Source organism: Mesoplodon mirus (genome assembly GCF_964341445.2).
Source record: "Mesoplodon mirus genome assembly, chromosome: 19".
NCBI classification, from domain to species: domain Eukaryota; kingdom Metazoa; phylum Chordata; class Mammalia; order Artiodactyla; family Ziphiidae; genus Mesoplodon; species Mesoplodon mirus.
In genome coordinates, this window is record NC_138995.1 from 57,886,842 (window position 1) to 57,914,121 (window position 27,280).

At 52.7% G+C, this 27,280-nt stretch overlaps 1 protein-coding gene across 1 annotated transcript; it reads left to right on the top strand.

The window, feature by feature from the left end:
• Window positions 1-80: 80 nt before the first annotated feature.
• On the top strand, window positions 81-27,215 carry GRIN2D (glutamate ionotropic receptor NMDA type subunit 2D; the record flags this gene model as incomplete). Its single annotated transcript, XM_082606567.1, is given in 13 exon segments — window positions 81-102; window positions 105-544; window positions 4,035-4,654; window positions 8,449-8,563; window positions 8,963-9,174; window positions 9,434-9,602; window positions 10,184-10,337; window positions 12,058-12,183; window positions 12,372-12,601; window positions 13,795-13,955; window positions 25,108-25,295; window positions 25,482-25,714; window positions 25,884-27,215. Coding segments are annotated over 13 exon segments (4,002 nt in total).
• Between the last annotated feature and the right edge of the window lie 65 nt (window positions 27,216-27,280).

The window sequence follows — 27,280 nt, forward strand, 5'->3', positions numbered from 1 at the left end:
CGTCTCTGCGTCCCACCCTCCTTCGTGTCCCTCCCCGCGTGCCTCTGTGCTTAGAGGCCGCCCGGCAGGGCCCGCAGGCGATGCGCGGCGCCGGTGGCCCCCGCGGCCTCGGGGCCCCGCTAAGATGCTGCTGCTGCTGGCGCTGGCCTGCGCCAGCCCGTTCCCGGAAGAGGTGCCGGGGCCGGGCGGGGCCGGCGGGCCTGGCGGGGGCCCCGGCGGGGCGCGACCTCTCAACGTGGCGCTCGTGTTCTCTGGGCCCGCGTACGCGACCGAGGCGGCGCGACTGGGCCCGGCCGTGGCGGCGGCCGTGCGCAGCCCGGGCCTGGACGTGCGGCCGGTGGCGCTGGTGCTCAACGGCTCGGACCCACGCAGCCTCGTGCTGCAGCTCTGCGACTTGCTGTCGGGGCTGAGGGTGCACGGCGTCGTCTTCGAGGACGACTCGCGCGCGCCCGCCGTCGCGCCCATCCTTGACTTCCTGTCGGCGCAGACCTCTCTGCCCATCGTGGCCGTGCACGGCGGCGCCGCGCTCGTGCTCACGCCCAAGGTGCGCGCAACCCGTGGGCGGGGCGGGGGCCAGAGGCTGAGGGGCGGAGCCGGGGCCTGTCGTGGGTGGGCGGTGTTGTAAGGGGGCGGGGCCAGCCCTGAGGGCCAGCATCGGGGATGCGGTGGAGACACATGTAAGGGTCAGATCTAAGTAAGAGGCGGGGCTGACTTGGAGGGGCGTGGTCTATAGGCGGAACGGAATGTGCCGGGGAATCATCTAGAAGCAGGGTCGGGGGTGATCAGGCTATGGGAAGAGTTGAGAGGCTGCGAGAGAGGTGAATCAGGGGAGGGGGTGGGAACTGGGGAAGAGGCGGGGCCTGCCAGTGAGGGGCGGGGACTGGGAACGAGAAGGGACACGCCTGAGATGGCAAGGTCGGAGTGAGGGGTGGGCCCTGGGATCAGCGAGGGGGAGCCAGTTGAAAAGGAATGGGGTTCAGAAGGGGGTGAGGGCTAGAGAGGAGGCGGGAGCCAGGAAGGCAGGAACAGAGACCAGGAAAGAGGGGTATCAGGTACTGAGGGAAAGGGAGGTCCCCGGCCAGCTGAGCATGGGGTCTAAAGGTCAACGAAGGAGGACAGAACCATCTGGTGAAAGGACGAGTTTGAGAAAGAGAGGTGTCCTAAGTGAGAGGGCGAGGGAGGGGTAGAACCATGCAGCTAGAAAGTGGGGAGAGGGCAGTCAAGGAAGGGGTGAGTCAGGGAAGGGGCGGGGCTAGCCGGTGAAGGGGGAGGCCAGGGAGGACAGGACCCCTGCTCTGTACTAAAGGGGCGGAGTCTAGAGAGGAAGCCAGTCTGGGAGTGGGCGTACCCAACTGTGAGTCTTGGAAAGCCAGAATCCAGGGGGTGGTCCTGGAAAGATGAAGGCCCCCCAAAGAGGTAGGCTCAGCCAATGAGAGGTCAAAGCCAGGAGCCTACAGGGAAGGCGGGGGCAGAGGCTGGAGCTGGCTGTGGCCTGGAGAGAGGCCTGCCTCCCGAGGGCACAGGAGGGGCCAGCTGGAGTGGACCTCTGGTAGGGAAGGGCAGAATTTGCACAAGCCTTGTGTGCGGACTAAGAAGTGGTCAGCTAAGAGGAGGTGCCTGAGAAGGGGCGGGGCCTGTTCAGAGGTGGAGCCAGTGTAACTGAGAAGTGGGACTCGCCTGAGGATGGGGCCACCTGAGTGGGTGGAGCCTAAGTCTCCACCAATTCCCTGCTGTGGGGGCCGGTGGCTTTGTGACTAGATCACTATTGGAGGCTGGGACTTGTAGTTCTCTCGTGTCCAGAGCACTCTGGGAAAGATCTCTGTCCAACTTTCTTCTTCTCTTTGGCATGGGGTTGTCCAAAGATTTGAAGGCAGATCATCTGCGGGGTGAACTTATTACTTCCTGGCTGCCACCTCCTTGGCATACGGAGAGACGTGGTCCCTCGTACCCCCATTGCTGCTTAGAAATGTGTGCCCCTCTGTTTCACTGTCTGCTAGGTGCACACCCGTTGCCTTCTGGGAAATATAGTCCCTTTAGTGTTTCTGAATGGAACAAAGAGTGGTCCTCACAGCTGCATCTGTGCCCCCATTGAATCCTGGGAATGTGGTCCCCTGAGCACACCTCCACCTGCCAAGGGTGAGGGTCTCTCAGTGCTCTCACGGCATTCTGGGAGGCCTCATGCCCTCAGGACAACAGCCCTAACCGGTACACATTTAACCACAGGCACATGTCTAGGGAGAAAGTACACTTGCTTGTCTCATCGCATTACTGGAAGATTTATTGGCTGATTCTGTGCCAGGGCTGTTTTAGATTCTGGGGAATACAGTTATGAAAGGTTAAAAAAAAAAAAAAAAGACAAGGTCCCTGCTTTTACAGAGCTTGCATTTCTAATGGGGAGACAGAAAAAACAAATAACAGAGAGTGAAATCTGTGCTGAAGGAGAGGTAATGACCGAGGACATGGCTTCAGTAGATGGTGGTCAGGGGAGGCCTCCCCAAGGAGGTAAAACTGAGCTGGACCTGAGGACTGAGGAGGGGAGGAGCTGGGGGGAAAAGTGTTCCCGAGAAAGGTGACAGTGAAGGGCAAAGCCCCTGAGGCCAGAAGGAACTTGAGGTGTCTGAGGAAGAGCAAAGAGGTTGGGGTGATGGGAGATGAGGTCAGAGAGGCGACGGGGACCAGGTCATGCGGGGCCTTGTGGGCCACAGCGAGGACTTTGGCTTTGATTCTGATGTAGAATTATTGGAAGGTTTTCAACCAAGAAGGGAGGCAATCCAATTACTATTTTGAAAAGATCACTCTGGCTGCTGTCTGGAGAATGGAAGGTGCGAGAAAGGAAGTCGAGATGGGTTAGGAAGCTGTTGTCGTCTAGGCAAGAGAGTGGTAACGATGAGGGCCATGACAGGGCCCGTAGTGAGGATTGAACAGCTGGGGTCATGTTTTGAACAGAGAGCCGAGAAGACTTGGAGCTGGTCTGGATATGGGCCCGAGGGCTGTCCAATAGAATTCTCTGCAATGATGACGGTGGTCTTCATCCGCTCTGTCACATATGATAGCCACAGCCGTGTGTAGCTGTTGAGCGCTTGACGTGTGGTTAGTGCAACCAGGGAACTAAGTTTTATTTAACTTTAATTGATTTTAATGTGAATAGTCATGGGTGGCTAGTAGCTACCATATTGGAGAGCACAGGAGACAGTGTTTAAACCCATGGATTTGGATGAGATCACCAGGGAGAGAGGACAGAAGAAAAGAGGAAACAAGGGCACTCCTATGTTTAGAATTCTGACTGAGGAAGAGAGTCCAGCAAAGGAAACAGAAAAGGAGGGGACAGGAAGGTAGGAAGAAAAGCAGAGAAGGGCAAGTCTACTCAACAAAGCTTCCTCCAGTTGGGAGAGACTACCTTCAGCACCCTCATGGCCTGCTGGGAGATGTAGTCCCTCTCAGTGGATGCTGGGAACTGTAGTTCCCTCCCAGGAGGCTGAGTGTGTTCACTACAGTAATGTTAGCTGCTGTAACAGATAAAACCCCACTTCTCAGTGGCTTAACCCAATAGAAGGTTGTTTCTCACTCATATAAAATCCAAACAGGTGTTCTTGATTGGAGTTGGCTCGCCTCCAAGCCGTGACTCAGGGACTCAGGTTCCTCCGTGTTGTGGCTCTGTAATCCCCTACGTTTCTCCTCTGGGGCCTCTGCATCTGCCCTCAGACAGGGAAGAGTAAGGTGCATGGGGGGAGAGGTTTTTATGGATGAGCCTAGAACTCGGTCCTGTGGTTAAACATAACCCAGGTCTAGCTCTGTGCCCCAGCAAGGAAAGGAGATGCGTTTGCCGAACAGCTAGTCAGCCTGCCATGTTGAGAGCTGTGAGCTGCCTTTAGCCATTGGGAGCTGTGATGCCCCTATCAGTTGCTGGGAGATGAGGTCCCCTTTGGACCCCTGGGAGCTGTGAACCCTTCACTGGCCGCTGAAGGTCCCTTATTGACTGCTGGGAGCTGAGGTCTCCACGTGGGGTGGCCTGACATCCTCCTCCTCCCCTGCAGGAGAAGGGTTCCACCTTCCTGCAGCTGGGCTCGTCCACAGAGCAGCAGCTTCAGGTCATCTTCGAGGTGCTGGAGGAATACGACTGGACGTCTTTTGTAGCTGTGACCACACGTGCCCCTGGCCACCGGGCCTTCCTGTCCTACATTGAGGTGCTGACCGACGGCAGCCTGGTGGGCTGGGAGCACCGTGGGGCATTGACGCTGGACCCTGGGGCTGGCGAGGCCGTGCTGGGCGCCCAGCTCCGTAGTGTCAGTGCGCAGATCCGCCTGCTCTTCTGTGCCCGTGAGGAGGCTGAGCCTGTGTTCCGGGCAGCCGAGGAGGCTGGCCTCACTGGGCCTGGCTACGTCTGGTTCATGGTGGGGCCCCAGCTGGCTGGAGGCGGGGGCTCGGGCACCCCTGGGGAGCCCCTTCTTCTGCCAGGAGGTGCCCCACTGCCTGCCGGGCTGTTTGCAGTGCGCTCAGCAGGCTGGAGGGATGATCTGGCCCGGCGCGTGGCAGCTGGCGTGGCCGTAGTGGCCAGAGGTGCCCAGGCCCTGCTGCGTGACTATGGCTTCCTGCCTGAACTTGGCCATGACTGTCGCGCCCAAAACCGCACCCACCGAGGGGAGAGTCTACACAGGTGAGTGGGGCTGGGCTGGGAGGGCTGTGGGAAGATTCCTGAGCCTGAGTACCTGGGGTACTTGTGCCTGAGTGGCCTGAAATGGGTCACGAACCCTCTCAGAACTTCAGTCTCCTTTTCTGTAAAACAAGTGTAATTGGGTCTCCTTTCTGGGGTTAAATCAGGTGATTTGGAAAAAAGCACCTGAGATACAGTGAGTGTATTACTATATTTCATGATTCTAGGATGCGCGTTTTTGCATAGTTTAATGTCTTTGAAACCAAGGCATGTCTTACAATTGATAGCCTACCAAGGTTTCATGGGCAGTGCATTTTTTTCCTTTGTGGTGGGTGAAAATTGTGACACATCTTCTAATTGATAACATCTTAGATTTGGTGAAATACCCTAGTTAGAGTAGGAGTTGAACTTCAGTAACAAAAAGACCCGACAATCCAATGTCCCAAACAAGGTAGAACTTTGTTCCTCTCTCACTTAACAATCCAGAGATGCACGATTCAGGTTATCAGGAGACTCCATCGCTTCACGTGGTCATTCAGGGCCTCAGGACCCTCCCACCTTGTTGCTCTGCTATCTCCTTTCCGCACAGTCGAAGCTGGGTTGTAGGCCATGTCTGAATTCTAGCGCATGAAAAGGGGGAAAGTGAGGAGGTGAACAAGCCATTTCCTTTATGGCCAGTGAGGTGGAAGGGACGAGTCTTACATCCCATCGGTGAGAACGTAGTCACTGGGCCAGGACTGACTTATTGGTTGTGTACTGCCGCATCCATGCAGACTGGCTAGACGTTGATTCTGATTGGGCAGTGCCTATGCTGCACTGATTGTTAGAGTTTGAATACCACCTGCCCATGCCGTGGGCTAGCTGCAAGGAGTTTCGGGGAATGTGGGGAATGTCAATTCTAGCTGGGCAGGTGTGTGCCCAGGTGACACATGATTGTTTTAGAAGAGGAGACCAGGATTTGGTAGGAAACAGCATCTCCACCCCAGGAAGCTTTGGGAGTGAGAACTTGATGAGTTTGGTGACAGACAGTGGAAGGAGAGGACTTTAATGCTGAAATGAGGATGAGCTGAGCTTGGGAAGGGGCAATGGGTGAGGAAGAAAGCCTAAGGGAGGAGAAGTGAGAAGTGGGGAGGTGGGGAGGTGGGAATCGGGATCCAGGGGCAAGAGGATGAGAAAAGCATCCCTCGTTCATAAATACTTACTGAGCGCCCGCTAGGAACTAGGGCTCATGCTGGGCACTGGGAACGCAGGGATGAATAAGACCATGGACTTCTCTTGAAAGAACACAGGGTCCTGTGGGGGTAGCAGACAGGGATGGGATAATGACAACACAGCATGTTATTTGCAATAATGGAGGTTGCACGGACTTTGTGGGAGCACTGGGGGGAGAATACTGCAAAGCCAGGACATTTTTGGTTGCAGGAAGCAGAGTCTCATTCAAGTTTCTTTGGGGAAAAGGGGGTTTATTGGAAAGATAAACATGCACAGAAACCCAGACATCAGGAATTGAGGCCAATTCCTCAATTCCAGCTACTCTTTCAATTCATTCTGATTCTCTCTTTCTGATCCTCTCTGCTTCTGTGTGTGTGTGTGTGTGTGTGTCTGTCTGTCTATCTTTCTCCCTCCCCCTCTCCATCACCATCACCATCTCCATCTTCATCACCATCTTCATCTCCATCTCTATCTCTATCTCTGTCTCAGGGTTGCCACTCCCAGGGGCTGTCCAGTTCTTCTGCTTACCCAGAATTTCTGTTCCTTCATGATACTCATCATTTCAGCCCATCCTGTCCATCACCCATGCCTCCAAATCTCACAGCTAACTTCCTCCCAGGAGAGGAATTGTGTTGGTCCCAGGCAACCTTCCAAACTAGGCTATACAAGTCATGGGTCAGCCTACGGAGTCAGGGAGGTTTCCAGGAGAAGGTGGTTTCTAAGCTGAGACCTGAAAAATAAACTGCTCATTCATTCATCCATTCATTCATTGAAAAGTCCTTTGTCCAGAGTCTGTGGTGTGCCAAGCCCTGCTTTACGAACAGGGTATAATGTTGAACAAGGCCTCTGCTCTCACAGAGCTTACAGTCTCATAGGTGAGACAATCAGTGCACAGACAAGAAAAGAAAGGAAAAAAACATCAGCAGGTAATAACTTCTGAGATGAAAATAAAGCAGGTAGAATGTATAACAAACGTCTATGGTGCTAGGTTAGGTGAGGTCGTCAGGAAAGGCCTTTTCAAGTAGGTGAAATTTGGAGGTTAAAAAAAAAAAAAGGATAAAGAGAAAGATCCAAGGGAATTCCCTGGCGGTCCAGTGGTTAGGACCCCACGCTCTCACTGCCGAGGACCCAGGTTCCAATCCCTGGTTGGGGAACTAAAATCCCACAAGCTGCGCAGCACAGCCAGAAGAAAAAGAGAGAGAAAGAGCCAACTATCTGAAGATCTGAGTGAAGAGAGGGAGGGGAAACAGCAGGTACAAAGGCCCTGGGGCTGGAATTTCCTGAAATTAAAGCCAGTGTGCCTGGAGCACAGTGGGCAAGTGGGCAACGTATGGTGGAGTAACATGGGGCCCAGCTCAGGTAGGGCATTTAGGCCAGGTTAGGGGTTTAGATTTGATTGCAAGGGCAGTTGGGAGTCCACCAGAAATAGATAATCCAGGCCGGGGGAAGAGCATTGTGCAAAAGACCAGAGGGGAGAAAAACCTGGGCAGGTTGATGAGACCACAATAGCTCAGGGTGGAGAATTAGGGGTTGGGAATGAGGCTGGTTAGGTGGAGAGGCCCAGGCTGCAAGGGCCTTGAATGCCAGGTTGAGAGGCTTAGACTTTTTTCTGGGGCACTGGGGAGCCATGGGTGGGCTATGAGCAGGGGAGAGGTGGAGTCAGTTTGGGGTATAGGAAGACCTCTCTGGGGTGAGGTGGGGACAGACTGGAGGAGAAAGATTGGAGGCTGGAGGCCAAGTAGGAGGCTGGGGTAGGGGTCCAGGAGGGCTGTGGGGACAGAGAGGAGGGGATGGGGCAGAGATATCCCAGGGGCAGGAAGGATGGGGCTTGGGGACTGATGGCCTGGGTGGGGGGTAGCGAGGAGGCAAGGATGGCAGCTGAGGGTCTGGTCCAGTGACCTGGGTGATGTGACAGGCATTCAGAGCACAGGGTGCCATTGTATAATAGAGATACCTGGGAGTCCAGAGACCCTCCCGGGGCTTCTGTCCAGAAGAAGGGACACGTGAGCTGAGCCTTGAACATCTAAGAACTGGTCAGGATGAGAAGGGAGAGAATAAGGGTTTTTTTCTTTTTCTTGGGCCATGCTGCACGGCATGTGGAACTTCCCTGACCAGGGATCGAACCCGTACCCATTGCAGTGCAAACGCAGAGTCTTAACCACTGGACCACCAGGGAAGTCCAAGGGTTTTTTTCTAGGCAGAGAGAAAAGCACCTACAGAGGCCTAGAGATAGAAAACCACTTGATATTTTGGGGGACACCCTGCATTCAGTATTTGTGGGGCAGAAAAAGGGTTTGGGTGGAGAGAGTTTGACGGCAGGCAGTGATCAGAGATCGGGCTGCAGAGGCAGGTGGGTCCCCTAGAGCCTCAAACCCAGCCTGAGGGTCTGGGACCTGGTCCTGGAGGCACCGAGCTGCCAAGGGAGAGTGCCTAGCCGAGGAGAGGCGTATTTGGGTTTTCAAGAACTTAGAGGAGAGATTCATACTGGGCGCTGGGGTTGGTCAGTAGACAGGGGACTTTCTCGGCCTTCAGCTGCCAAGGTCCAGTTCAGGTCCCCACGTGTCCCCTCCCTTCCTGCTGGGCAGGTACTTCATGAACATTACCTGGGATAACCGGGATTACTCCTTCAATGAGGATGGCTTCCTGGTGAACCCCTCCCTGGTGGTCATCTCCCTCACCCGAGACAGGACGTGGGAGGTGGTGAGTCCCGGCACTGACCTCAGGCATGGGAGAGGGCCTGGATTCCTGGGTCCTGGGGAAGAAGCAATGAGGACCTAGACTCCTGGCAGAGGTGGGGGCTGAGGCCCTGGATTCTGGCCTCTGACGGAGGAAGGGGCTGGGAGCCTGGACTTCTAGGTCCTAAGGGGAAGGACTGGGAATCCAGACCCCTGGGCTCTGGGAGAAGAAAGCCCAGACTCGTGGGTCTGAAGGAGGAAAGGGTTTCTGGGTCCAAGGGAGAGGTGGGGGAGGAGGCCCAGACTCCTGGATCTGAGGGAGAAGGAGCTGGGAGCTCGCGGCTACGAGGAAGGCAGGCCATGAACGCCAGAACATTCTAGGAAGTCCCCCTCAGGAAGCCTGAATCCCCTGCTCTTGGCCAAGGTGGGCAGCTGGGAGCAGCAGACTCTCCGCCTCAAGTACCCGCTGTGGTCCCGCTATGGCCGCTTCCTGCAGCCAGTTGATGACACGCAGCACCTCACCGTGGCCACGCTGGAAGAGAGGCCTTTCGTCATTGTGGAGCCCGCCGACCCCATCAGTGGCACTTGCATCCGAGACTCCGTCCCCTGCCGGAGCCAGCTCAACCGCACCCACAGGTGACAGCCCAGGATCCAGAAGTTCCAGCTTCAAAATCCTCTCTTGAAGCCAAGTAGTCCTAGCCCCAGCCCCCTCCTCCCTTGGGACCTAGAAAGCCTTCCAGCTTGGTGACCTTGGACAAGTCACGTAATTCCTTTGAGCCTCAGTTTCCCCAGAAAGCGATGCCCACCATAGTTTTAGCTGCTGCTCGCCCCTCCCTCCATAAGGCGCGGGGGTGCAGGGATCCCCAACATCCCCAAGCCTGCTCGCTTCCCGCAGCCCTCCGCCGGACGCCCCCCGCCCAGAAAAGCGGTGCTGCAAGGGCTTCTGCATCGACATTCTGAAGCGGCTGGCGCAGACCATCGGCTTCAGCTATGACCTCTACCTGGTCACCAACGGCAAGCACGGCAAAAAGATTGATGGTGTCTGGAACGGCATGATCGGGGAGGTGAGGTGGGCGGGGACAGCGTGGGGGCGGGGACAAGACAGGCCGGGGGCGGAGTCGGGACCAGGTCAGGGCCCAGAAGCGGCTGGGTCAGGGGGCGGAGCCAAGATGCAGGAATCCTGGCTCTGAGGGGGCGGGACTATGAGGGGAGAACTCTGGGGCCGAAGGGGCGTGGCCGAAGGTGAGAAGCCTGGATTTGAAGGGGCGGGGCCACGAGGAGGACCCACCTTGACGGAGGGGCCGGGCCAGGAGGAAGGACACTTGGGGCGGAGGAGGCGGGGCCCGGAGGGTGGAACTGTTAGGAAAAGGGGGCGGGGCCTGGAGGATGGAGTCCAAAACTTTCAGAGGCTTGCTGGGGGGGGAGGATGCGGCTGGAGACCACTTCTTCCCACTCTTGTTCTCGACTCTCACCTCCACCTTTCCTGCCCCATTCTGCCTGCGTCCCCCTCATCCACCCCGCCACCCTCATCCACCCCGCCACCCTCCTAGCCCTTTCTATCATCCTGTCACTGGTCTCCTCCTGGGACCCGTCTTGGTCCTGAGCCAGCCGTGTTCCCTCACTCCCTCCCTGTCCTCACTCCCAGGTGTTCTACCAGCGCGCGGACATGGCCATTGGCTCTCTCACCATCAACGAGGAGCGGTCCGAGATAGTGGATTTCTCCGTCCCCTTCGTGGAGACAGGCATCAGCGTTATGGTGGCGCGTAGCAATGGCACTGTGTCCCCCTCCGCCTTTCTCGGTGAGCCCAGGCCCTGGAATGGCAAGGGGTGGGGTCAGTGAGTGATCGTGGGAGAGGTAGGAGGTGAGGGCTGAGAGGGAATCAGGTGGTGCATCGAGCAGGGCCTCGGTTGCTATGGTAGGAAGGTTGGTTTTTACTTCTATTGCAATGGCAAGGCTTTTAACTGCAGGCGGTGGTGTGGGGATATACGATCAGATTTAGGCTTTTAAGATATCCCACTAGTGGGTCTGCGGATGCAGGAGGCCCATGAGGAGGCTACTGCAGAGGTCCGTGCAGAGTGAAGTTGGGGTGCAGGATAGGAAGATGACCAAGAGGGTGAGACAAGGAAACAGGCTTAGGATGCGGTTAGAAAGCTGGCACACAGTGGGTTGGTGGCTTTGAGGTAGATTGGGTAGAGATCTCATTTACTGAGCTTGGAGAAGACAAAAGGGAAAGCGTACATCAGGCCAAGGGCAGCAGTTCACGTCCGTTCCCTCCTGCTCTCCGAAGTCTGAGCAAAGCTCCTGGGAGGGGGAAGGGCTGAGAGGAGAAGGGACAACCCTTCTTTGGTGTTTTGTTTTCTGTCTGTTTCCCCAGCGGTGTCTCTTGTGGCCTCCTCTTTGCACCAAGGTCTCTGCAGGGCACCCTGACAGGCACCACGTGGGGCCCCTGCTTTCAGCAAGGGAGTGACAAGGTCATGTTTATGCCCCATCACTTGGCCCAGTGGAGGCGACAGGCGTGTCCCCAGATACTGCAGTGACAATCCAGGCTGGTGACCCTACTGTGACGGGCAGTCCTGGCCACTTACACTTGGTCCAGGGAGGTCAAATCCTGGGTACTGATCTCAAGAAAGAGTGATTTGGGTTTGTTGTCAGTGAACTCCCGGAAGCAGTGTGAGGAGGGGTTGCAGGAGCTCAGGTTTGGCTGATGGACAGGTCAGGGTGGTGCCTCTGGTAGGGGAGCTATTGAGAAAGAGGCAGAGAGGATGTAGCTTGCTTGGGGAACTGTGGGTTCTGGGTGGTTAAAGCAATGGGTTCTTGAAAAAATGATCAGTCCAGAGACAAGAGTGGAAACAAGTCTGAGAGGCAGGGACTTTGTCCTGGGGACCCTGGGGAGCCACAGAGGGCTGTGAGCTGGGGAGAGGCCAGGTCATCTCTGGGTGTAGAAAGAGCTTCTAGGGCCGTGGTGGGGGGGAAGGGCTGGAGAGGAGAGGATGGGGACATGGTCCAGGGGACAGGATGTGGCCTGAGCCGTGTTGGCAGAGAGAATGGAGAGGAAAGGCCGAGGTGGGGGGGCGGGGGGAGGACAGGAGGATAGGGCTGCGGACTGACAGGATGTTGGTGACGGGGAGGGAAGGAGGGAGTGAGGGTGGCAAATGCGGGAGGGAGGGTCTGGGTGGTGACTGGATGGACGGGGAACTCCCAGGGTGGGCTCCGTGTGGGACATGAATGGCCTGGAGGGATTGCCAGGGGGAGGTGGAGAATCAGGTCTGGGGCTCAGGAAACATATTTAGGAGATAGTTTCTATATGGTGGTTGAAATCACAGAAATGATTGAGATGATTTTCTTTGGGAGAGACTGCCCCGCCACCCCTGCCAGGGGTCTGAGTGGGCAATGAGTCTGTCCCCAAGAAGGGGGCAGAGTAGGACGGGGTCAGATCTGGGTTGTACCTTGTTCACATGTCTGTGGGCACCCAAGCCTTGGCTTGGCTGAGTCATGGCCACACACACCCTTGCCCTCAGAGCCATACAGCCCTGCCGTGTGGGTGATGATGTTCGTCATGTGCCTCACTGTGGTCGCCGTCACCGTTTTCATCTTTGAGTACCTCAGTCCCGTGGGCTACAACCGCAGCCTGGCCACAGGCAAACGTGAGTCCCCTTCCTCCATCACCCTACCTCAGAGTGCCTGGACCACGTTTCCCAACAGCCCCTGGGATAGAGTTATGGTCTCCTGAGGCAACAGGGGCTTCAGGGGCCACTGGGAATTGTAGTTCTTTCTACTCCCTCATTGAGCATAAGGGATTTGGGGTCCATGTCCCCCTCCTGGCCCCCTGCAGGCCCTGGCGGCTCAACTTTCACCATTGGGAAATCCATCTGGCTGCTCTGGGCCCTGGTGTTCAATAACTCGGTGCCCGTGGAGAACCCCCGGGGGACCACCAGCAAAATCATGGTGCTGGTGTGGGCTTTCTTCGCCGTCATCTTCCTCGCCAGCTACACAGCCAACCTGGCCGCCTTCATGATCCAGGAGGAGTATGTGGACACCGTGTCTGGGCTCAGTGACCGAAAGGTATGTGTGTTTGGGGAGGGAGGGAATTGGCTGAGGTTGTAGGTGGCAGATGGGGGGTGGTATTCGTGGGGGGTCTCTTCCCCGAAAGAGTCCCAGAATGGTAGAATGGAATATTCTGGAGGAAAATGGTTATGTTTCACAATGAACTATTTAAATATTCCAAGGAGAAGAGAGTATCCCCAAATATTCTAGGGGCAGTAGTGCCAAATGGAATATTCTAGACCAGTGCTTCTCTCAAACTGTGATGAAGGGCTAATTTTTGACATTTCTAATCCAGTGGAGACCAATGCTTTTATAAAATATAATAGAAAGGAATTACTGGAAAAGTAAAATAAAATTGAAAACCAAGACGTGCGAAATTCCAACCCACATCATTATTTATTAGGTTCAACAGACATAAAATTATTCTGTCAAATAGCTTGAAATGTTCACTCTCTCGGTTTCTGTACTTACCTCATCACGGATCACAGTTCGTTCAGGGACTGGTGGTCTGCACAGCACGTTTTGAGACTAACGTGGTTAACTGGGTGTCATGACCTATCAGAAGGTTGAGGAACCAATTCAATGGATTACAACAGACATTTTTTTAATGGAATGGATTAGAATAGAATAAAAAATATGTTTGACTGCATTTTAGGTAATCAGGGTGAGTATGGTTGTATGAAACTTTTGTTTTAGTCATGTAGACACCCGACATTAGGCCAGCACACACCTATCTGTCTGGGTCTGTTGTTAAAATAGTGAACTATTTCTGAACAGATTGGGAACTGTTAGCAACTGCCCCCAGCCGGTGCCATGCCAGCCCCTGCCCCTGGGACCTCTCCTGATCCAGCAAGTTAAGGGTTAATGCCTGGCCCATCAAGGGCCTCTGGGACTGGTCTGGGGTTTTGTTGCCCGTGTCTTTTCTGATTGGACCATGATCAGCCCATACTGGGGATTAAATATTTCAATATTACTCCTGACTGTGTATGCGCACGTGTATGTATACATATCTGCATACATACGTACAGATAACTGCGGATGTATGTGATGGGTGAAGGGTAGTGTTTCCGTGGGTCATGGTGAGCAAGTGTGAGAAACATTTCTGGACTGGGGTTTCTGCCAGTGTCCCCCAGAATGGAGCAGCTGGTTGAGGACATCTTGACCCAGATGCCCCCTGGGGGGTGCCCTAATGACTCCCCATTCTGCCCCAGTTCCAGCGGCCCCAGGAGCAGTACCCGCCCCTGAAGTTTGGGACGGTGCCCAACGGGTCCACAGAGAAGAACATCCGCAGCAACTACCCCGACATGCACAGTTACATGGTGCGCTACAACCAGCCCCGCGTAGAGGAAGCGCTCACTCAGCTCAAGGCAGGGTCAGCGCAGACTGGGGGCCGGGAGGTGGGGGGTGGGGAGTGGGGCTGCTGGGGCCCCTGAGGAGGCTCGGAGATGGCAAGGGGTCAGGGATTGTTCATCAGCCTCAGAGGTCAGCCCAGGGTGTGTCAGCTTGGAGGGCAGAGATCATTGAGGGTGGGAATGAACTCCCCCTTCTGGGAGTAGGAGCCTTAGGATATTTTCAGAGAGCCAGTGGTTATGAATTATGGAGCCAGACTCCCAGGGTTCAGATCCTGGCTTTGTCCCTTCTTGGCTGTGTGACCTTGGGCAAGTTACTCAACCTCTCTGAGCCTCAGTTTCCTCCTTTGTAAAATGGGGATGACAAGAGAACCCACCTCATAAGTTTTTTATAAGAATTGTTATAGTTATTATTATTAGTTAATATATTATTATAGTCATTATTATTAAATAATATATATTATTATAGTTATTATTATTAGTTAATCCATGCAAAACACTTAGAACAGTGCCTGGCACACTGTAGGTATTTGCTGTTATTATTATTATTATTACTACCATCATCATCATTAGATCTGAACTCACTGGAATCAATACTTGGAGATATATATATATATTTTTTTAACATCAGTTTCCCAAATCATGGGGAAAAGTTAAGTTCTGGCCCCAAAGTGCAGTCCAAGGTTACAACAAAGCTAAGCACAATGACTCCCTCTCCCCGTCCCTCATTGATTTAGTCATTCAGCATGCATTTATTTTCTTAGCCTCGACTCCATGCCAGGCAATGAACAAATAGATCACAATTCCTGCCCACAGCAAGCTTAAGACCTAGAGGTAGGAAATTAACAAGAAACATGCAAACAGAAAAATCAGCATGATCATTTCAGAAAGTGATTGTGAGCTAGAGTGTGACTGAGCTGGGGTGTATTCACCAGGGTGTTGAGGGCAGGCATCTGGGGGAGGTAACTGGAACAGAGCCCAGAAGGAGGTGAGGGACTCCTCCTTAGCTAGGTGGACTTGACTAGCATTGCAGGCAAAGGGTCTGAGCCCCGAGCGGTCTTGGCTTCTTAGAGGAACAGCAAGAAGCCATCATGGCTGAAGGGTGGCGAGCTCAGTTAGAGCTCAGTTTAGAGGGTAGATGAGAGTAGAACACAAGGTGTGACCCCTGAGGCCGAGGTCAGTGCTGGGATTTATTTGAAGGGCAGTGAGAAGCCATGGGAAAGGGGGGCATTAAGTAGGGGAGCAATGTGATCAGATTTCTGTTTGTAAATACCCTCTCTGGCCTCCATGTGGAGAATGGAGGGGGACATCAGAGGGACCAGTTAGTCAGAAGCTGTATTGCCCTCCCGGCACCTTTCCCCCAGGCCCACTCTCTGCTGACCCCTGCAGGTTCCAATTGTAACTGGATCTTTTTTACCCCTCAGTCTTGATTAAAATTGTTGGGACATGTCACGTGGTTCCCTGCTCCGCGCAGGTTCTCAAAGATGCCGGGGAACCTGTGGGGAACAAAGCCTCAAGCTTGTTTCCAGAACACCCTTCCTCCTGTCTTTCCTTCAGCTGCAAACCCCGATGGACCCCCTCAGCCCCCTTCCCAGGGCTCCCCTGCCTGGAGGACACCCCCTTTCTCTGTGCCTGGCACCCTTTGCCTTCACATTCTCAATCTTCATGAACGAGGTTTCCCCTTCCCAAATCTCTTTCCCCCTTCTCTTCAAAGGTTTTATTTACCTAACACTTACACTTGTTAAAAATAATAAGGTACGGCTTCCCTGGTGGCGCAGTGGTTGAGAGTCCGCCTGCTGATGCAGGGGACACGGGTTCGTGCCTCGGCCCGGGGAGATCCCACATGCCGCGGAGTGGCTGGGCCCACGAGCCATGGCCGCTGAGCCTGCGCGTCCGGAGCCTGTGCTCTGCAACGGGAGAGGCCGCAACAGTGAGAGGCCCGCGTACCGCAAAAAAAAAAAAAAAAAAAAAAAAAAAAAATTAATGATGGGGAATTCCCTGGCAGTCCAGTGGTTAGGACTCAGCACTCTCACTGCTGAGGGTCCAGGTTCAATCCCTGGTCAGGGAACTAAAATCCCACAAGCCGTGTGCCACGGCCAAAAAAAAAAAAAAAATTAATGAGATGTTTCACTATTTTGGCAGGGGGCAGGGTGGGTACTTCAAATGTTATAATCACAGCTCATCTCAATTCATACTTGGTCGCGTCTGGCTAGTGGCTGTCACATGGAGTTCTAGAACTCTGTCTTTTTACCTCTTTTGTTGTTTCCTTCCCTTCCTCTCTTTCTCTTTTTTCTTCTTTTCTCCTCCTCTTCTTCCTCGCCCTTCTCCACTTCTTTTTTTTTTTTTTTTTTTTTTTTTTTTTTTCTTTTTGCGGTACGCGGGCCTCTCACTGCTGTGGCCTCTCCCGTTGCGGAGCACAGGCTCCGGACGCGCAGGCCCAGCGGCCATGGCTCACGGGCCCAGCCGCTCCGCGGCATATGGGATCCTCCCAGACCGGGGCACGAACCCGTATCCCCTGCATCTCGGCAGGCGGGACTCCCAACCACTGCGCCACCAGGGAGGCCCCTTCCACTTCTTAATCCCTTCCTGTACTTGCCCCGATCCCCAGATGTCATCTGGAGTTTCCCACCTCTAGATACCTTAGCCCAGTAACCTCTTTCCTAAAAACTGTGCAAATTCCTGGGCTTCTCAGGGCCACCCTGGCTTCAAGCTCCCCTTTGCCAGATTGAATTCACTTTCTGGACCATCTCACAGGCCCCATGTCTTCCAGCTCTGGAGCATATTAACCAAAATTGGAGCCCATCTCTCCATTAATCCCCACAGAAGCCCAGACCTCAAGCCTATGTGTGCTGGATTGAAGACTGGAAACGTGAAGGGCGTCAGTTTGCCTGCACTGTCCAGCAGAAAGGAAATGCAAGCCACTGTGTAATTCTAAATTGTTAGTAGCCACGTTAAAAGACACAAAAAGAAACAGGTGAAATTTTTTTTTTTTTTTCGGTATGTGGGCCTCTCACTGTTGTGGCCTCTCCCGTTGCGGAGCACAGGCTCCGGACGCGCAGGCTCAGCGGCCATGGCTCACGGGCCCAGCCGCTCCACGGCACGTGGGATCTTCCCGGACCGGGGCACGAACCCGTGTCTCCTGCATCGGCAGGCGGACTCTCAACCACTGCGCCACCAGGGAAGCCCTGAAATTTGTTTTAATGATGTATTTTACTTAGCCTAGTATATTCAAAATATTATTGCAACACATAATCAGTATAAAAATGGTTGCAACCTTTTACATAATCCACCCCCACCCACCCCCCTGCCAACACACACACCTTTTGAAATCCAGTGTGCATTTTATACTCACCACACATCTCAGTTCAAACTTGCCACCTTTCAAGCGCTTAAACCAACCACAGGGACGTGTGTAGATACCAAATTGGGCGGCCCGGGTCTACATCATCTAAATGCCAAAAGTTTCATAGTGAAGGTTATGAACATGAACCATTAAAGGGTTCTGGCCACCTCCCCACCCCCCTGGGAATTTTCACTTCCTTACTCACCCCCAGAGTATCCTCCCCAGCCAGCCAGCTGACTCATCCCCACCCCCCCTACTTCACAAGTATCAAACGCCTTCCTTGGGAGGCAGGGGAACTGCCTTCCTCTTTTTTTTTTTTTTTTTACTTCTACAGGGAACCCTCACATTCCCAGTGTATCTCATCCTTACATTTGGAGAGCAAGAATTCCAAGACTTGGGTAAGGGTAGGACCCTCATGTCCCACATCTACTTTGTTCCTGAGTTTGGGAGAGCAATGAGAGTGTGACCAGCAAGGGAGACCAGCCACTTCTCAAAAAAATGAATCCAAATCTATCCCACCCCTGAGTTAAAAGAAGGAGGGATACCTGTATTTTTCTTTTCATCCAAATGTCAGCCACAATCGCAGCCCTTAATAAAAATAGCTTGAGGCTTCATCCTGTGTCTTTTTATATTGCATCTTTTTTTTAAATTGAGCTGTACATACACAGATCTTTTTCTTTTTTGATTGGAGTATAATCGATTTATTTTTTTTTAATTTTTTTTTGTCGGTGAATAAAATTTTATTGGAACACAGCAGAGGCCGTTTCAAGGGGTCCCCAACACACATTCTGAGCACAGAGGAGCCATAGATGCAGGAATTGTGTAAAAAAAAAAAAACCTCTCTGCTAAGCCACATATTTCCTTGTAACATGGGGGTCGGTCTCATGTTAAAGTGGCCACCATTTCCTCCAAGGGAAATTTGATGTGATCTATCTATGTATTACGTATGTATATAAATATGTATATATACTAGTATAGTTGATTTATAATGTGTTAGTTTCAGGGGTACGGAAAAGTGATTCATATATATATATATATATATGACTTTTTCAGATTCTTTTCCATTATAGCTTATTACAAGATATGAATATAATTCCTGTGCTATACAGTAGGCCCCTGTCGATCTCTTTTATATATAGTAGTGTGTATCTGCTAATCCCAAACTCCTAATTTATCCCTCCCCTGCTTTCCCCTCTGGTAACCATAAGTTTATTTTCTATGTCTGTGAGTCTCTTTCTATTTTGTAAATAAGTTCATTTGTATTTTTTTAAAAGTTTTTTTGATGTGGACCATTTTTAAAGTCTTTATTGAATTTGTTACAATATTGCTTCTGTTTTATGTTTTGGTTTTTTGGCCTCAAGGCATGTGGGATCTTAGCTTCCCAACCAGGGATTGAACCCACACCCCCTGCATTGGAAGGCAAAGTCTTAACTACTGGACCATCAGGGAAGTTCCCTGTATTTTTTTAGTTTCCACATATAAGTGATATCATATGATATTTACCTTTCTCTCTCTGACTTACTTCACTTATGATAATCTCTAGGTCCATCCAAGTTGCTACAAATGGCATCATTTCATTCTTTTTTTATAGCCAGATAATATTCCATTATGTGTGTGTGTGTGTGTGTATACACACATACATACCACATCTTCTTTATCCATTCATCTGTTGATGAGCATTTAGGTTGCTTCCATGTCTTGGCTATTGTTTATAGTGCTGTTGTGAACACTGGAATGCATGTGTCTTTTCAAATTCACATTTTTGTCTTTTCCGGATATGTGCACAGGAGTGGGATTGCTGGATCATATGGTAGCTCTATTTTAGCTTTTCAAGGAAACTCCATACTGTTCTCTCTAGTGGCTGCACCAATTTACATCCCACCATCTACAGATCTTAAGTGTGAGGTTCATTGATCAGCTATACATTCATGTGACCACACCCAGGTTAAGGTATGGAAAACTTCTAGTTCCCCTCTGCCCTTCTAGTCACCATAGATTATCACTGTAAATTAGTTTTGCCTGGTTCATTGACTATTACATAAACAGAATCAAAAAGTGTATATATAACAGTGTATATAATAGTTTTTGTGTCTAGCTTGCTTCATCCAACACTACTACCAAGTTTGTTCACTGCAGTATTCCATTGAGTATACCAGTATCAGAATTCTTCCACTCTCCTGATTGGTGAACATTTGGGTTGTTTCCAGTGTTTGGCCATTGTGAATATTCTACTATGAAGATTCTTGTACAAGTGTTTGGAGGACATATACATTCATTTTTCTTGGGTAAATTCCCACGGGTGGACCTGCTAGGTCATAGGGAGGTGTCTGCTTAGCTTCAAAAGATACTGCCAGACGTTTTCCAAAGCAGTTGTACCAGTTTACACTCTCATCGGCAGTGCAGGAAAGTTCCATTTGTTCCACATGCTTGCCAAGGCTTGGTATCATTCCCATACCTTTTTAATTTACCACAGTGTTTATTATACATCAAGTTCTGCTCTCATATAAGTTCATTATTGGTTTGCTAGGGCTACCGTAACAAAAATTTATTGTCTCACAGTTCTGGAGGCCAGGAGTCCTTGGTTCCCTCTGAGGGCTGTGAAGGAAGGATCTGTCCCAGGCCTCTCCTTGGCTTTATAGATGGCCATCTTCTTCCTGTGTCTTTTCACATCATCTTCCCTTTGTGCATGTCTCTGTATCTAAATTACCCCCCCACCCTTTTTTTTTTTTGGCGGTACGCGGGCCTCTCACCGTTGTGGCCTCTCCCGTTGCGGAGCACAGGCTCCGGATGCGCAGGCTCAGCGGCCATGGCTCACGGGCCCAGCCGCTCCGCGGCACGTGGGATCTTCCCAGACCGGGGCACGAACCCGCGTCCCCTGCATTGGCAGGCAGACGTTCAACCACTGCGCCACCAGGGAAGCCCCACTCCACTGTCTTCTAATTTCCAGTGTTATTGTTGAAAACTCCAGTCATTTGGATTCCTGAGCCGTGTATGTGGCCTGTTTTTCTTTTCCCTGTCCTCAGTGTGCTGCCAATTCTCAGCAATGTGTCTTCATCTATTTTCACCACTGGACCTTTCAGTCATATCCTGAGGTCATTCATTCTGGGAAATTTTCTTGAATTCTTTCAATTACAGTTCGCCTCTTCCTTCCATTTCTGTTGTTTCTTTCTAGAACTCTTATTAACTTGATATTGGGCTTCCTGGACTATCCATTTCTTTTATTCTCTCTCTTATTTTTCTAACTCTTTCTGCCCTACTCCCTGGGAGATTTTCTTAATATTATCTCCCACTCTTGTATTAAGCTTTATCACTTCTGCTAGGATATTTTTAATTTCTAAGAACTCTTTTTTGATCTCTGAATGTTTATGGTATTTTGTCAATTTTCTAGCATTATTCTGTAGTATCCTACTTTATAACATCCTCTTCATGGTTCAAAGCTGCAGTATCTTGTCCTGTTTCTCTGATGATATGAATGATAGTTGTTCGGTTTTTCTTTTTTTTTTTTACATCTTCTACTCTCTGCATGTCTGCATGTTTCCTCCAAGTCCCCCTCCCTCCTATTTGTTTTGTTTCTATCTTTCTTTCTTTCTTCTTCTTTTTTTTTTTTTTTTGGCCATGCCACACGGCTTGCAGGATCTTAATTCCCCAACCAGGGATTGAACCTGGGCCATTCCTTGTTTCTATCTTTCTTGTTAGAGGCTTTATCTGATGTCTAGTAATCCTTCATAGTCAGTTCATATTTGGGAGTGGGCATGCAAAATTCTGGAAGTGGTGGGCCTGTGAGCACATAAGCAGGGTTGTTGACTCTGAACTTCACTGTAGGGTGAGCTGTCTGGACCATTTTGTTGGGGAATCCCCAGTGTCAGTATTTTTTGGTCTCTTTTCCTGGGTTAGTCATCTATATATATACATATATATGTATATATTTGTATATGTAGACATACTATATATATGTTTTTAAAATAGGACCAAAGAAGAAAACAAATAATGAATCATGATCTCCCTGGCAAGATACCCGTAACCATACGCAAGTTAAAAGGCACTCATTCATTCATTCATTCATGCATCCAATAAATGTTTATTAAGGTCTTCTTGCACCAGACACTGGGCTAGGCACTGAGGGTATAGCAGTGAACAAATCAAAGACTCTGTTCTCCTAGCGCTTCCATTCTAGTCTGGAAGACAGACACAGATGTGTCTAGAGCAGCGCTCTCCTACAGCCCCTTCTGCGATGATGGAAATGTTCAAGATCTGAGCAGTCCAATATGGTAGCCAACAGCTCTCGATCACTGGAGATGAGGTTCGTGTAACTACAGAATTGAATTTTAAATTTTAATTAAAATTGGAATTCAAATAGCCACCTGTGGCTAGTAGCTACCACCTTGGACAACACTAGAAAATTCCATCCTTACAGAGAGGTACAAAGGATTGGCAGCCTCATGGCTTTGGCTAGCTCAAATTCCAAATGTGGGCTTACCCTACCACTGAGGGCAAGCGACCTCACAGGAAGAGAAAGGAAATGCATCTCTTAAAAAGAAATAAAGAAACACAGCTTCTCCCAGCCAGTTCTGGAAGCCCATTCCATGAGAGAGGTTCAACTTCTCACTCACTTATGAGGGCCGGAAAGGAAACATCAAGCCCCCTTTCCCTAAAGGGAGAATTATTTTTGATTTTTTTCAGATCAATTCAACCATGTATACACACACATCTTTATACATTCCTCACTGAAAGTACACACTGTTCTCTTGCATTTTCCATGGAGGAAAGCCTCTTGGCATCTTTTCCCTATTAATGAAATCTTACCTCTCAGCACCAGTGATTGGCACACAGAATGCTGGTCTCAAACCAGCCTGAATTCATTCATTCAACCCCTGTTTATTAAGCACGTGTTGTATGCCAGGTGCTGTTCTAGACCCTGTGGATACAGCAGTGAGCCCGTCAAACAACGTCTGCTTCTTCACGGAACTTAAATTCCAGTGTGTGGGGGGCGGTGGGGAGATGAATGATAAAGCTAATAACTAAAAACATTTTATAGTTACAAGGAGGTAAGTGCTATGGACAAAAATAGGGCAGGGTGAGAGAGTTTGGGAGACCCAGGAAGGAGGCTACAGGTTGCAGTATTAAACAGTGTACCAGGAAAGGTGCCTTTGGAGCAAACACTTGAAGGAGGTGGGGGGCCAGCCAGGCAGCTATCTGGGAGAAGGATATTATTCCAGCAGAGAGAATGGCCAGTGCAAAGGCCCTGAGGCAGGAGCAGACTGGAGCAATCCAGGAACTGCACAAAGCCCAAGGTGGCTGGAGCAGACTTAGTGAGGGAGGCGTGCATGGGAGACAAGGCAGAGGGGTAAGGAGGGGTGTGAGGGTGTTTGCTGACAAAGAGCCTGGTGGGGAGTGAAGTGGGGAGCCCGCGAAGCTCAGTGAACTGAGGACGGACGGGAGCCAAGGAGGGACGGGAGCTGACTCAAATGTCAAGATCCCTCTGGCAACAGGGTGGGAATTTTTATTTTTTCCAAAAAAAGGCTGGCGGACATGGCTGAGTTTTACTAGAGGTTTAGGATCAATGCGGGGGGGGGGGGCGTAAGGAGGTGGGGAAAGAGGCAGGCATTACATCCCAGAATAACTGAGCAAATGATTAAATTCAAAGCAGATTCTCAGCTCCCCTCTTCCTGAAAGCCCTGCTCACCTTCCCACCACTGGAAGTCTTGATTGTTGGCTCTAAAATACTTCTCTGTTCTTTCCTCCCACACCTCTCCCTTGTACACGCCCCCCTCCCAGGACCCCTGAAGACCCTCCTTCCATCTAGTCCCCAGCACTTCCATCCCTCCTCTTTGGCCTGACTCAGGAAACTCTGAGTTCTTCCCACTTAAACACCTTAAACAATTCACCTTTCGCCCCCAAGGGCATTTTCCTAAACAAAGAGACACCTCGAGAGAAATTACAGTTTGCCTACAAGGCAGCAGTGCCCGAAGGTAGTGCGGTATTTTTCTCGCCTATGTGCTGTGTATGTTTCCAGGTGTCAGCTGGGCTCTCCCTGCCTGCTAGGATCTGTATAAGATGAATTCAAACCCCATTCTCCAACTACGGGGTGGCGAATGCCCTCCCCACGTTCCAGAGCTTTGAATTCTTTGCCCCACCCCAAGTTGTTGCTTCAGCTGGATCCATTCTATCTGAGGAATCCTCTCTCTGTCTCCCCCTTTGGGGTGCAAGGACTAAGTCTGTCCTTTTCCTTAATTTCTATGCAACCAACCATGCGCACAAGGCATTTATATGCGCTCATGTGAGTGTGTGGACAGGGCCTCACTGAAATTTGGGGACACAGAGGTATTTACATCAACGGAGAGGCAAACAACTCAAGACTCCGGGTGATGTATTCACGTCAGGAAGACCTTCGCCTTCTCCTCACCAAGCATCCAGCCACATGCCTTGATGTCTCTTGTTTTCCCCAGACCTGAGCTGTCCAAGACTATTTAAATTTAAATTAGGGACTTCCCTGGATGTCCAGTGGTTGAGACTGTGCTTCCAATGAAGGGGGCATGGGTTCAATCTCTGGTCAGAGAACTAAGATCCCACATGGCTTGGTGTGGCAAAAAAAAAATAATAACAATAATAATAATTTAATTAATTAAAATTAAATACAAATTAAAGTTACATCCCTTTGTCGTACTGATCACATTTCATGTGCTCCAGAGCCATGGGCGGCCGGTGGCTGCCATGTTGGGCTGCGCAGATGGAACATTTCCATCATTCCAGAATGTTCTTTTGGACAATGTTGGACTAGAAAAGACAGATACCTCCCTCTAAGAACTAGTCTGGTGTCTACAATTAAGATGACCAAAACTTCACCCCACAAAATAACTATGGAGCTATATTCTATCTAGGATTCCAGGACTAGTGAGTTGTTTTTTTTTTTTCAATAATACGCCCTGGACATCTTCACAGGTCAGATCATGAGTACTTATCTTATGTCATAGGATAGTTACACAGTGTGTAATCCACAGAAGTGTGGATCCCTTTATCCATTCATTCATTTACTCCACAAATATTTACGACCACCTTGTATGTGTCAGGAACTGCTGGGTCACAGCCTAGAACGAGACAGTCTTGGATCGTGCTCTAGAGGGGCTTGCATTCTGGTAGGAGAGGCTGAGATTAATCAAATCATCACAGAGATAAATGTAAAATGGCAGCAGTTGGGAAGGAAGTGACATGTGGCGAGTGCCACAATGTATTCATCAGTGAGAACTACTAATTCTGTATCCAAGCTTATCTTCCCACCAAATTGTAGAAATTAGGGCCTAGAGGGAGAATCCAAGCAAATTAAGATGCATGTCTGAGCCTGCGTTTCCCCAGTCTGAATAATGGAGATGATAGTTGCTACCTCATAGGGGTGTTGAGAGAATGGAGTTATTACAGTAGATAGAACAGTGCCTGGAACAACAGAAGTCATCATTAACACTATTATTATTTGTATGATTCTCCTTTCTGAGCTTCAGTCCTCCTCTTTAAAATGGAGGCGTATACGCGACCTTCTCTGGAAGGTTCCAGTAAGGATTGAACCAGTAGTTATTTCATTAACAGTCACAGCTAACACTTCGCTGGCACTTCCTTAGCTCCGAGGGTTATCCGTGCAACAACGTTGGAAGGGAGGTATTGCCGCTGTCCCCATTTGACAGATGTGTAAACAGAGGCACAAAAAGGTGCAGTGACTTACTGAGAAGTTCACCACTAGTTAGACTCTGGAGCAGTTGGAGGTTAGGAGGTAGGGGGATTCTGGGTTGCCCATTGGGGCATCTGGGTGGAACTGACCCTACCCTTCATGCCCCTGCCGGCAGGAAGCTGGATGCCTTCATCTACGACGCGGCTGTGCTCAACTACATGGCCCGCAAAGATGAGGGCTGCAAGCTCGTCACCATCGGCTCGGGCAAGGTCTTTGCCACCACAGGCTACGGCATCGCCCTGCACAAGGGTTCCCGCTGGAAGCGGCCCATCGACCTGGCACTGCTGCAGTTCCTGGGGGATGGTGCGGCTGCACGCAGAGATGCCTACAGGGGGTGGGGAAGGGAGGGGAGGCAAAGACCCCTGGGTACTGGGGAAGGAGGGGATGAGGACCAGGACACCAGGGTCTGAGGACCTAGACTCCTATATCAGAGGGGAGGGTCCTCAGAGGGTGCCCACGGAAGGTGACCTCCCACCTTCCTGTCCCCAGATGAGATCGAGATGCTGGAGCGGCTGTGGCTCTCCGGGATCTGCCACAATGACAAAATCGAGGTGATGAGTAGCAAGCTGGACATCGACAACATGGCGGGCGTCTTCTACATGCTCCTGGTGGCCATGGGCCTCTCCCTGCTGGTCTTCGCCTGGGAGCACCTGGTGTACTGGCGCCTGCGGCATTGCCTGGGGCCCACCCATCGCATGGATTTCCTGCTGGCCTTCTCCAGGGTATGGGGGAGAGAGGGAGGCGGAGGGGGAGAGATGGGAGGAAACAGGCTGGGACGCCTAGAAATGGAAGGGAGCTGGCTCGGGGTGCTGGAGAGGAGGGAGGGACGGAGGGAAGGCAGGTGGTCCGCAGCATCCCGCGCTGACCGGGCTTATGCCGCGACCCCCGCAGGGCATGTACAGCTGCTGCAGCGCGGAGGCTGCCCCGCCGCCCGCCAAGCCCCCGCCGCCGCCGCAGCCGCTGCCCAGCCCGGTGTACCCGGCGGCGAGGCCCGCTCCCGGCCCCGCGCCCTTCGTGCCCCGCGATCGCGCCACTGTGGACCGCTGGCGCCGCGCCAAAGGTGCAGGGCCGCCGGGGGGCGCGAGCTTGGCCGACGGCTTCCACCGCTACTACGGCCCCATCGAGCCGCAGGGCCTGGGCGTCGGCGAGGCGCGCGCCGCGCCCCGGGGCGCAGCTGGGCGCCCGCTATCTCCGCCGGCTACGCAGCCCCCGCAGAAGCCGCCGCCCTCCTACTTCGCCATCGTGCGCGACAAAGAGCCGGCCGAGCCCCCCGCCGGCGCCTTCCCTGGCTTCCCGTCGCCGCCCGCGCCCCCGGCCGCCGCGGCCACAGCCGTCGGGCCGCCGCTCTGCCGCCTGGCCTTCGAGGACGAGAGCCCGCCGGCGCCCACTCGCTGGCCGCGCTCGGACCCCGAGAGCCAGCCCCTGTTGGGCCCCGGCGCCGGGGGCGCGGGCGGTGCGGGGGGCGCGGGCGGCGGAGCCCAGGCCGCGCCACCCCCGTGCCGCGCCGCGCCGCCCCCCTGTCCTTACCTTGACCTAGAGCCGTCGCCGTCGGACTCGGAGGACTCGGAGAGCCTGGGCGGCGCGTCGCTGGGCGGCCTGGAGCCCTGGTGGTTCGCCGACTTCCCCTACCCGTACGCCGAGCGCCTCGGGCCGCCGCCTGGCCGCTACTGGTCGGTCGACAAGCTCGGGGGCTGGCGCGCTGGCAGCTGGGACTACCTGCCTCCGCGCAGCGGCCCCGCCGCCTGGCACTGTCGCCACTGCGCTAGCCTGGAGCTGCTGCCGCCGCCGCGCCATCTCAGCTGCTCACACGACGGCCTGGACGGCGGCTGGTGGGCGCCGCCGCCCCCGCCCTGGGCCGCGGGGCCCCCGCCCCGGCGCCGGGCCCGCTGCGGGTGCCCGCGGTCGCATCCTCACCGCCCGCGGGCCTCGCACCGCGCGCCCGCAGCTGCCGCGCCGCACCACCACCGGCACCGGCGCGCCGCGGGGGGCTGGGACCTCCCGCCGCCCGCGCCCACCTCGCGATCGCTCGAGGACCTCAGCTCGTGTCCCCGCGCCGCCCCCGCGCGCAGGCTCACCGGGCCCTCCCGCCACGCGCGCCGGTGCCCGCACGCCGCGCACTGGGGGCCACCGCTGCCCGCCGCGCCCCACCGGAGACACCGGGGCGGGGACCTGGGTACCCGCCGGGGCTCGGCGCACTTTTCCAGCCTCGAGTCCGAGGTATGACGCGGCCTGGGGGGGCCCCGCCGCCCCCTCGGTCAGCGCAGGCCACAGCCCGAGGGGGCACGTAC